This window comes from Olea europaea, chromosome 13, assembly GCF_002742605.1.
Source record: "Olea europaea var. sylvestris chromosome 13, O_europaea_v1, whole genome shotgun sequence".
Lineage (NCBI taxonomy): Eukaryota > Viridiplantae > Streptophyta > Magnoliopsida > Lamiales > Oleaceae > Olea > Olea europaea.
In genome coordinates, this window is record NC_036249.1 from 7,566,285 (window position 1) to 7,578,421 (window position 12,137).

Sequence of the window (12,137 nt, forward strand, 5' to 3'; positions counted from 1 at the left end):
TTAGCAAGGTGTTCTTTTGGCCTACTTTTTGTTTTTCCATTCAAATCGTTGTATACAGTCAATGGTGTGATCACATTTCTTACGATACAACAGGAAGTCCGTGGCAGCACAGATGTACCGGAATCGGATGTTGTTCAAGCATGCAGAAGAGTCGGTGCCTTCTTTTGTTATTTTCTTATTTTTCTTATGCTAGATGGATAGCAAGAGTTGGGTTAGTATCTGAATTTTACTGAATGCAGTTGTTGGGAGAGAGACAGAGCCCAAATGTGTTGCGGTTTCTTGAAGCGATAAATGGGTATATTCTTTCTCCAGAATGCTATTATTATAAATGACAAGACTTTGCAGGCATTTTCGAGATGAACATATTGATCTTTTAGAAGTGTAATTTGTGGTTGCATCCAAATGTAAAAATATTCTGTTAAAAAAAATAGACTAGGATATTTTTTCCTAATACGTGATGTTGTGCATAAGCTGCTCATGGCTAACTATCACCTATAATACAAATGCATATTTTGTGCTACATAGTAGACAACACTATACAATACAAATTGCTAAATTTTAGTTTAACTTCTTTTTCTTTCTTTATACTGCAGATTAAACAAGCTATAAAGATTTAATGTTATCGTTGTTTCACAGGAGACCGGATATTAGCGAGGGCTTGAGGAGACTACAGTGTCGATCCTTGATATTTGTTGGAGAAAACTCTCCTTTCCACTTTGAGGCTCTCCATATGACTTCGAAGCTAGACAGAAGATTCAGTGCCTTAGTTGAGGTATGCTAAACTTTTCGTCACTATCTTGTTTTCTTCGGCAGAAAATGAGCATAACATAGATGTATCATCTCTGGTTATTCAGGTTCAATCATGTGGTTCGATGGTCACTGAAGAACAACCGGATGCCATGTTAATACCATTGGAATATTTTCTCATGGGTAACGGTTTCTACAGGCCGTCTCAATGCAATGTCAGCCCGAGAAGCCCCTTGAGTCCAACTAGCATCTCGCCCGAGCTTTTCTCGCCAGAAAGCATGGGATTGAAGCTAAAACCAATCAAAACTAGAATTCCTGCAGAAGTCTAAGTGAAGATGGTAAGCAAGTTTTTGTAATCTCATGTACACGTGTCATTAGAAGAATGTCGTAGGTCGAGAAAGTTACAAGACGGTTGTAGATAACAAAAAGAAATGAAAGACATACAGGACAAAAGGGATAAATTTTTTCTTATTTGTAAGCACAAGTATTAGTTAAGAATTAGAGAGTGATCTGTACAATATTTGAATAATCATTGTTTATGACAATAAAGCAGGCAAGAATAATAAAAGGTAGGAGAAGTTTTTCTAACTTTTATGTTGAATTTTCACTTTGTTTCTTTCCACTAGAAAAGATGTTCTCTTTTGTTCTTTTCCAATGGATTCCAGTTATCTGATAAGGTAATGGATTAGTTAGTAGTGCCAATTACAAGACCTAAAATTGTGTTTTTCAATTATTCAATTAGCTAATATACATGTGGTAGGGGCATGGATTCCCTTTATGATAATGACTTTTCTCGTCATTTTGACAATGATTTTGATAGAACCTTCTTAAGATTAAACAATGGCAAGGTGAGTATATATAATGAGAAATATACATACTCCCCAGTTGTGTTTGATAGCTTGAAAAGAAATGAAAGAGAAAGGAACATTTCTTTTCCAATAATTTAAGCCTTACGAGAAAATTATCTGCTTACTACGTTTTAAAATAGAGGACGAAGGACCACGGGAGGAGGAAAGTAAAAAGTTAGGATCAATCCCTCCATTTTGACAGGAGAGATAATATACACTAAGAAATCTCAACTTATTAGGCCTTCATAAACAAAAATTGGCCTACCTACTATGAGGATGTGTAAGAAAGAGAGATGAGACTATGTAATTTAACAAAGTATCAGAGCATATAAAGATTTTAAATGTTTGTTTGGTAGAGATTTTGATAATTGATTTTTGGGAAAATTGCAATAGAGGTCTCAAACCTTTAAAACATTAGTAGACTTTCTCCAAATCTTTATTTTGTTGCAAAACCTTTCGAAATGTTGCAACGAAGACCCTTTTGGACGGTTTTCATTCAAATGTCTGTTAGTTGACTAAAAATCTTGACTTTGACCAATTTCAATATTTTTGAAAGGGTAAAATAGTAACTCTCAATTTATTACATTAAAATAAGTTAGAAATTAAATTATAAAAAATAAGAAATAGGAAAATTAAAAAATTAAAAACCCCCCAAAGTTTTCTTCCTCTAACCCCCACCCCGAAATCAATTACCGCCACCGCATTGCTACCTCCACCTCCACCTTCATCCCCAACTAACCCACAGAAATAGGGGTGGGCGCGGGTCGGTTCGGTTCGATTCTGAACCTAACTTTTCGGGTATCTAGTAAATGGAACCGTTGGGTCCAAATATAATTATAGAACCGTTCAGGTTCGATTCCGTTCGGTTCTGTACTATAATTAAATTTTTTAACATTTATAACAACATTATATAAATACAACTAATGAGAGACTAATAAACTACCTTGTTCAAATGATTTTTAACATTTCAATGGTTTTGAAATGTCAGAGACTAATAAACTACCTTGTTCAAATGATTTTTAACATTTCAATGGTTTTGAAATGTCAGAGACTAATAAACTACCTTGTTCAAATGATCCTTACGATCAAAGTTTTGGTCGGCAAAGGTCACAGTTTCAATCGGAAGTCACAGTGTCGACCGACGATTATATAGGTTTTGGGATATTAGCAAGGCTGCGAGAGAGTGCGAGAGTCGAGATAACGTTATGCACTTTAGTATAGGTGTTTAGGGTTATTTAGTGGATTTGATCTTGTTTGACTAATAAATGAAACAATAAAATGGGTAATTGGGCCAAAAATTAAAAAAAATTAGAAACGAAACAAATTATTGGGCCAAAAATTTGGATTTAGAAATCGTTAATTTGTTTAGAAAAAATTAAAATTAAAATAATTTGATTTACTCAATATAAAAAAAAAAAATTAGAAATATTCGGTTCTTAGTCTAAAACCGAGAACCGAACTGTACCCGTCGGTTTTCAATTCACATCACAAATGGCAATGGACCCGAATTCATTCACAGCATAAAATGAGTATTAAAAATAGGGAAGATTTCCATATTTCCGTGCTTCATCAATGAATTTCCAAGAATTTTCCCCCTTTTCACAATATGCCAGATCTTCGTGCCAATTAAGAATCGTGAAGGCAATGAAATTCGAGTCATTGTAAGGGATCTCACCCAAATCGCAACTCCGTGCCAATTAAGAATCGCAAAGTCATGCATTTTCAAATTAGATCTCACCCAAATCGCATCTTGCATTCTCCAGAGATTTGGTTTCAAATTTTGAATTTTTTTGGATGATTATATAGCTTTAATTAACTATTCTGAACCACTCATCATCATTTAGTGCTATATTGGAGGAACTGCTGGATCTTACAATTCAGCTAGCTTTACTTTTCATCCTTATGATCCAAAAGATAACGGATATAAGTACTTGGATGAGTATTTTAATTAGCCAGAAAAGAAGAGGCGTCTTACAGTCGACCAAGTTGAGTTCCTAGAGAGGAGCTTTGAGGCAAAGAATACACTCAAACCGGAGAGGAAAATTCAGCTTGCGGGGTTGGGATAGGGGTTAGAGGAAGAAGACTCTGAGAGTTTTTTATTTTTTAATTTTCCTATTTCTTATTTTTTATAATTTAATTTCTAACTTATTTTAATGTAATAAATTGAGAGCTACTATTTTACCCTACCAAAAATATTAAATATTGGTCAAAGTCAAAATTTTTAGTCAACTAACAGACATTTTGATGAAAATCGTCCAAAAGGGCCTTCGCCGAACGTTTTGAAATGTTAGGGTGACGGTTGCAACAAATTAAAGGTTTGAAAAAAGTCTGCTAATGTTTTAAAGGTTTGGGACCTCTGCTGCAATTTTCCCTTGATTTTTCGACCGTTAGAGATAAAGTAAGTTTTGCTTGTGAGAGAAGAATTCAAAAATGACGACTGAAATAGTGAAATAACGATCAAAAAAATTATCTTAATTGACTTTGAAACTCTACCAAACAAGCTCTAAATCTTACCATTCCATTTATGAAATTGTTAACATATAAGATCTTTTTGATAAGAAAGAAAAGTTGAACAATGATAGATTTTTGCTATTTTCATCTCAATTCATGGAGGGACATTATTCATCAAAATGATATGACATGTCTGGTATCTAGTGCACATGATTGGAAGTCACAATGAGCCAATATTGTTTTCAAATAGGATAAAGATAGATGGCTAGGCCATCCAGGGGTGCCACAAACCCTCACCAATAGGGGGACACCATGTGTTGCCCTTGGATGCATGGGCCTGGCCATCGAGCACGGCAATTTCCAATAATACTATTTGGCTCACATGATATTTAAAATCAATTTTGATGACAATGATGATCCACCTAAATATTTCCAATATATTAAAAATACAAGTAAGCTTATCAAACAAGTTTAGATGGCCCCTCATTGTCACCTAAATTAGTGCCGAATAACATTACTCAAGCAAATTGTTCGTATACTCATAACATAATAAACGCACATTTGATGGTAGAGGGGTGAAAATAGGCAGTCGTGTGAGCCAATGAAAAAGGCCAACTCTTCATTCTTGTCCATGCTTACCACAAGATTTGAGACCTCGGCTGAGTTTCAGTACATGGAACCTCAGGTCAGGACAATCAATGAGTCAGACCAGACCAACCATCTTTACACCCAAAAAAGTAAAAGCCCATCATCAGAACATGTTTACCTTACGTGAATAAATGACTATTTTCATTGGTGAAGTAAGACACTAGTAACTTGTTTTGATAGAAAACTAAAGAGTGATTTTTGAAAAGAAGCAACTGTTTTACTTCAAAATAAGAAAACCTATCATCCAAAGATATTTGGGAATTATGCTTAGCCAAACAAGCTCTAAAGATAACAAAATATTTATAATTATATAGCTGAAGTTCAGTTACACTGAATAAATTTACAGTTGTAACTTAACTAGATTCTGCAATTTACTACTATCATGTATTACAGAATAATCCTTTTCTTTACCATGTTAATTCATCATAAACCTGGTATTCTCGAAGACCATACGATTTCTATAGTTGCTGTCAGTTCCTTCATTATTCCGGCGACCTTTTCTTCTGTTCATCTCCGCGTACATTTCCTCTATCATTGGCTTCCAGAGACGAACACGAGCATTTATAAACCAGTTGGACACCTGATCATAACAGCAATCATGAAATGAGATATTCATAAAAAAAGGGAAGACTCTCAAGGACGTATACTACTCGTCAGAGAAAAATTATACGCAAAGAAAAGTAGAATCATTCACACAAATACATAATAGAATAAGAAAAAATGTTCTTATTTCATCAATCCAAGTATTAAATCTGCTCAATTCTTTTTTCCTGATAGGTGCAGCCAACGTGAAAATTTCATCATACGTTGAAGTACATATACATGTCCTCGGGATCAAACTGAAATTCTATGGTAATTCAAAGTCATATCATGCATTAAACACCAATAGAGTGGAGACGGAATTTGTTTTTCACCACAACACATAAATCTTGTTTTATGGGAGTTTTCGTACCTGGCTTCTTGTCAATCCACTTTTTAAAGCGAGCAAATGCTTCTCAGCATCCTTGGGGTACCTGAAATCCATGAGATTTCTAGTTTAAACGAAATCCATGTAGCTAATAAACAATTTGATCGGAAAATTAGTTTTCCTATTAGCCAAGTTGTCTAGAACATATGAGCTGCCATTTTATTGGTACAAAGTACATATACATGTCCTCCGGATCAAACTCAATGTTTGCATATGCATTTTAGGCAAAAAGACAATGTTAGAGAGTACGACCCAACCAAAAGGACGGATGGGAGGACAGAAATGAGGCTAAAACCTTGAAAGGCTAGTTTGTAGAAATTAAGATAACATCCTGAATTCACTCATGTTTACGAAGCATCAAGTTTACAAGAAACACAAGGACATGGGCAGTATACGAATCCAAGATAGAACTTGAGAGGAAAAACATGAATGATATATGCCATTAATACACTTATGCTTGGCAGGACGAATTAGATAGCTGTAAATAACAATCAGAAAGGAAAAGAAACTGAAATTCCGTTTATTGTATGGATGATATATTTTGAAGTTTGTATACACAAACATTTAAAAGAATGCAGAATAAGAGCTCACGGGTGAAGAAAATTCTGAAACATCCAAGCCCTCAAGACGGAGACAGATCTTTCGGGCAACCCTCGTTGGGGCCTCCATAACGGATGATCTCTCTTTCTTAGCTGCTGAAGAGCCCACTGTTTATCAATGAAGGATGCTTCAAATGACTTCTCTTCTTTTTCCCTTCCCTCGCTAAAATTTGCTCCCATCGCAAGAATGTGGCAGCTAATTCTGTCCCGAAGGTTTTTATACATGAAAGAGATTGTTGGAAGAGCAAATCGAGCAAGTATATTAGGATCCAACTCAGTTACAGCATGAAATGCAGATACAGCTGTATGGATCTCGTCTAAGCATTGGTTGAAGCGGTCATCAACCTGAATTCAAGATCACAAATGATTGAGCTCAAAGTAAAAAGTAAATAAACAAATAATAGTTAAATCTGGATGAAAGTCGTTCGTCATTTCAGTAATGGGTCCTAGGCAGGAGGTTAATACGTCCTGGATGTGACAAAATGAAAAGAGGTTAATACACCCTAGATGTGACAAAATGAAAATATAGGGCACGTTTGACTAAGTTTAATAAGTTTGCTTATAAGTAAACAAGTTCGTTCTAATTAGTACTTATGATTGGTTAAAGTTCAAAATAAATTTCTTATTTTGACACTGTCCATAAAATTACTTTCTAAGTAACTTATCTTTACTTTTTTAAGCTTAGCAAAACATGCTCATAGCTGTGTCTCCAGATTATTACGAGTCAGATGTAGCTTCATTATTAAGTTTACAACTAAACCAATCTCAAAGCTTAGAAATTAATAGTACAGCACACAGTAACATACCACTTGCAACAAAGCCAGCAGATGCTTTTTCTTTGTTTCAACTTCTAGGTCTTGCAAAATATGATTCCCTCGATCCATGATTAGACAGTCCCCATCAGGATAACCAGGAGGAGTTGAAGCAGAATAGCATCTTCCTGCTAAAGAAAAAGAAATATCTTTCCTATCCTCAATCCCAGTAGTCGAATAGTTCGTTTGATCAAAATTTTCAAGTGCAAAGCAAGCAATTTCAGCAAGTATTTCTTGCATCACATGGAAATAACTTGATCCCAATAACAGATGTGAAATTTCAACTGGCTTAGAAGAATTAAAGCTCAATGAAACATTGTTACTGTTGCAAGACGTTTGTTCTGAACCAATGTGCCGCCTTTGATGCAAAGAATAGCTGTTCATCCCAGACGAGCTCATCTCCAAACATGGTTCTTGAACAGATGTCCTGTTTATAACAGAAGGTCGAGATGTAGCAAGACTAAGGGACAGCTCGTTACTGAATAGGCATGAGCCTGGGCTATTAGTAGTCAAGCTGCCACGTTCTGGTAATATCCACCCATTCGAAGTGGAATTTCCTGTTGGACGTGGTATGACTGTCCCAACAAGTTCTGGCGAAGTTAGGGATTTGCTGAAGTCCCATCTGCTGCTTGTATCAAAAGGTAAATCATTGAATGCATAATTCATGGTTCCACATGAAGAATTCATCACGTTAGTGTAGTCACTTGGGACAATGTTTCTTGGGCATTCCAAGGGATACTCAAAAGGACTAGAAGTTGAAAAGTTATTGGGATTCTCCATATTATTACATCTCGCACCTGGAAGGGTAGCAAAGGACGAACCGGAAAGGGGAATTCCCTCAACAAATTGATCAAGAATTGGATTGCCATTGACAGAATATGACGCGACAGTTGAGAAATCTCTAATGGTGTCCTTCCCAGGTTGCAAGCTCCGAAATTCATCAGCATCAGGAGCATAACTGTTCATAGGTTCTCCTTGCAGAACTAAAGGAAGGGAAAATCCAGACATGGCCTGATCTTGGTTTGTCATTTGAATAAGAGTAAACCCGAAAAAGTAAGGACGTTTAAAATGAGTTTCAGTCTGAAACAGCAGAATGTTATCCAGCTAAATGTGTTACATATTGAGAACGCCACCTTCTGTCAAAAACCAAAGACATTGTAATCAAGAAACTACGCAATACGAGCTTCTGAATCATGACATTTATATTTGAAGATAAGGTTTTCTCAATTCGTAACCTTCAATGTTGATCGGTTTGTAGCATGTTTAGCCATACATGATCTAAAAGAAACTACAGAGAAGCAAAATACAGCAAATAGAAAATTACGTTGCAAGAATAACAGCTAGATGTAGAAATCTCAATAACAAAATTGAATCTGAAACAACGGAAAACGGAGGCACATACAACATTAGCAAAATCCCTACTTTTATTGCTTACAAATTACTCAGATAGGTGAACCGTATAGATACCAAACCCTTAATTCATACTAGTGCGGGGGTGTAGAGCTTGTATTCCCAGATAGAATCTCAGCATCAATGCATTCTTATTTCCAAGAATCTTTCAAACGGAGGAGTGCAACCAAGTTTAAAATCTCAAAGCCCTGAAAGGGATGTGAACGAAGCCATATTCTACTAGGAAAATGGTGTTCCTGCCAAGTAAACCGTACCTATTTTCCATTGAATGTGGTTACTGGAGTAAATTATTTCTCTATCTAGATTTACACGAGTTTTGAATTCAAGAAGTAACACAACGATGAAAGAAAATATATTGACTCCACTGTCCTAATGGAAGCATGAAGCAGTAATAGATCTTCTTCTTCTTTTCTTACTACTATCCTATATTACCCAATCGTCTGTACCATAAATGGCATAGAAGAATGATAATAACCTACTTTTCTATGCATTTTGGGAGTAAATATTACCAATGAACATATCAAACTCCAGCAAATGGGCAGAAGTAGACAATATAATGAACAAGTATTGTCTAGTATCCATTTCTCCCTATTAAACATGCCATAAAAGAACGATAATAACCAACCTTGTAATGCACCCTGCACGCAATTGTAGCTGCCCCTTGGAGCCTTGTTGAGAAAATGTAATATTCAAAAGGACAGTTCTTTCAAGAACAATTGATGGTTGCCAATGACATGCCAAAAAGCTCAATCCTCCTATAAGCAATGACTTCAGGAGAAAATAATTGCTTTTCCTTTCTCTCTAAACAGTGTACAAATCAAAACCCAACAAACAACGTTAAAGAACGCAATTTTTTTTCCCTTTTGTCATAAAGAAGAATACGAGACAGTGAAAAGGCTTACAAGAAATAAGCCTCATGCACTAACCAGCGGTAGACCAACTTACCTCTCAGAGCATGTTTGTCCAAGTAAATAAGCAAGTTCGCCCACAAACAAGACCCAATAAAATTATAATTCTAAAAAGTGAGATGTTTTTACTTGTGTGAAGAAGAAAAGTGGGATTTGATTCAAGAATCCCAAAAACCAAGAAACTGAGAATTCAGAGCCTCAAAAACCCATCAGGAATCATGATTTCTTAAGACTCTTCTTTTAATGAGATGCATTAACCAGAGGATTTTTAACACAAGGGTCATAAATTTAATGAACATGCATTAACACCACCCCACTAAAAGCAAGAAAGCAAGAGTGGTAAATATAATTTACATTTGGTTGCCCAGGAATGCCCAAATTATTTATATATGATTTTGATCAATATAATTTATATTTATCGAAAAAGAAAGCAAGCAAGACTGGGTGAAATAGCCAACAAAATGGGCAGCTAGAGACTTTTTAGAGGATGAATGAAATGGACCCATTAATAAAAGATAGACGTATAGAGCCACACGAGTTAGAACAAAGGACATAGAGATAGCATAGAGATACAGATAGATCTAGAGAGAGTAAGAGGAGTGAGAAAACCATTATAAGTTACACTTTGGTGCAGCAGTTCCACTTATTTCTCTTGCAGCCTTAAAGGGCCCATCCCTCTTACCCTCCTCTCTCTCTCTCCATATATAATATCTCTCTCGTTATCTGCTTCATCATCACAGCCAAAATAATCTGGATTCTCTCTGTTCAAACTCCTGTGCATGGCAGGTCCTCTCTGCACCATTTTTCAGAGAAAAAAAGAGACTTTATTTTTTAACTATACTGAGAAAAGCAAATACAAATTTGACGAGAAAGGAGAGTAAAGAGAGTATGAAAACAACATACTTTTGTTACCTGAATCTAACAACTAAAGGGTTATGGCAAATAGAAAAAGAGAGGGTGTGGGTGTGGGTGTGGGTGTGGGTGTGGGGGTGGGCGTGGGTGTGTGTTGGGGGTACTGTTGCACCAGCAGTGTACTTTCAGTCATTAGAGAGAGAGAGAGAGAGGGTGGAGAACAATGATGATGATGCAAGCAAAATTGGAAGGGTTTTGAAGAAGATCTGATTGGGTCCGTTGGGAGATCTTTGACAGGATTTATTCATGCAATTACGACACCTATCTACTTCTTTTGGTTTCAGTACACTTGAGGTCCTGCAATTTCGAGTGTGCACTCCACTGTACCAAATAATATTGAAGAACAGTAAACTTAAAATTCTATATTAGCCCACATTTGATATAATTTTAATCTCAAGTCAAAGTTTTTAATTAAATTTAATCACACATTTTATTGAAATCACAACTTTTTAATTATATATTTTATCAACTTTTATCAAAATCTATTAAATTTTGATTTTAATCTACACCAGCTAGGAGCTAAACATATGTTGCGTGATTCAATCACAAATATATGATATTGGAAATAAGTAATAAAGTAGGTTAAGAGATTTTAACTCAAGGGTCATAAATTTAATGAACATGCATTAACACCACCCCACTAAAAGCAAGAAAGCAAGAGTGGTAAATATAATTTACATTTGGTTGCCCAGGAATGCCCAAATTATTTATATATGATTTTGATCAATATAATTTATATTTATCGAAAAAGAAAGCAAGCAAGACTGGGTGAAATAGCCAACAAAATGGGCAGCTAGAGACTTTTTAGAGGATGAATGAAATGGACCCATTAATAAAAGATAGACGTATAGAGCCACACGAGTTAGAACAAAGGACATAGAGATAGCATAGAGATACAGATAGATCTAGAGAGAGTAAGAGGAGTGAGAAAACCATTATAAGTTACACTTTGGTGCAGCAGTTCCACTTATTTCTCTTGCAGCCTTAAAGGGCCCATCCCTCTTACCCTCCTCTCTCTCTCTCCATATATAATATCTCTCTCGTTATCTGCTTCATCATCACAGCCAAAATAATCTGGATTCTCTCTGTTCAAACTCCTGTGCATGGCAGGTCCTCTCTGCACCATTTTTCAGAGAAAAAAAGAGACTTTATTTTTTAACTATACTGAGAAAAGCAAATACAAATTTGACGAGAAAGGAGAGTAAAGAGAGTATGAAAACAACATACTTTTGTTACCTGAATCTAACAACTAAAGGGTTATGGCAAATAGAAAAAGAGAGGGTGCGGGTGTGGGTGTGGGTGTGGGGGTGGGCGTGGGTGTGTGTTGGGGGTACTGTTGCACCAGCAGTGTACTTTCAGTCATTAGAGAGAGAGAGAGAGAGAGAGAGAGGGTGGAGAACAATGATGATGATGCAAGCAAAATTGGAAGGGTTTTGAAGAAGATCTGATTGGGTCCGTTGGGAGATCTTTGACAGGATTTATTCATGCAATTACGACACCTATCTACTTCTTTTGGTTTCAGTACACTTGAGGTCCTGCAATTTCGAGTGTGCACTCCACTGTACCAAATAATATTGAAGAACAGTAAACTTAAAATTCTATATTAGCCCACATTTGATATAATTTTAATCTCAAGTCAAAGTTTTTAATTAAATTTAATCACACATTTTATTGAAATCACAACTTTTTAATTATATATTTTATCAACTTTTATCAAAATCTATTAAATTTTGATTTTAATCTACACCAGCTAGGAGCTAAACATATGTTGCGTGATTCAATCACAAATATATGATATTGGAAATAAGTAATAAAGTAGGTTAAGAGATCATATT

At 35.7% G+C, this 12,137-nt stretch overlaps 2 protein-coding genes across 5 annotated transcripts in view; one reads left to right on the top strand and one right to left on the bottom strand.

Annotated features, from left to right (window-relative positions):
* The window catches only part of LOC111408389 (protein NDL2-like), an 8,598-nt gene extending 7,257 nt beyond the window's left edge, over positions 1-1,341 (top strand). Inside the window, exons 2-5 of the mRNA XM_023038154.1 lie at positions 94-150; positions 240-295; positions 637-772; positions 855-1,341. Coding sequence (XP_022893922.1) covers positions 94-150; positions 240-295; positions 637-772; positions 855-1,076 — 471 coding nt within the window. The 3' untranslated portion in view covers positions 1,077-1,341. The remainder of the gene's footprint in view (positions 1-93; positions 151-239; positions 296-636; positions 773-854) is intronic.
* A 3,634-nt stretch (positions 1,342-4,975) lies between these two features.
* LOC111407469 (homeobox protein ATH1-like) lies at positions 4,976-10,447 on the bottom strand. 4 transcript variants are annotated; one of them, XM_023036965.1, is made up of 7 exons: positions 10,294-10,447; positions 10,000-10,183; positions 9,108-9,283; positions 7,067-8,208; positions 6,253-6,605; positions 5,647-5,707; positions 4,988-5,274 (listed from the first exon to the last, which is right to left on the bottom strand). In XM_023036965.1, exons 4-7 carry the CDS (start codon positions 8,099-8,101, stop codon positions 5,110-5,112), a joined length of 1,614 nt encoding a protein of 537 aa, XP_022892733.1. In that variant the 5' UTR covers positions 8,102-8,208; positions 9,108-9,283; positions 10,000-10,183; positions 10,294-10,447; the 3' UTR covers positions 4,988-5,109. The 4 variants fall into 4 exon arrangements, with proteins under 4 accessions (XP_022892731.1, XP_022892733.1, XP_022892732.1 ...); XM_023036964.1 differs by having other exon boundaries at positions 9,428-10,183; XM_023036963.1 differs by having other exon boundaries at positions 4,976-5,274; positions 9,108-10,183.
* Between the last annotated feature and the right edge of the window lie 1,690 nt (positions 10,448-12,137).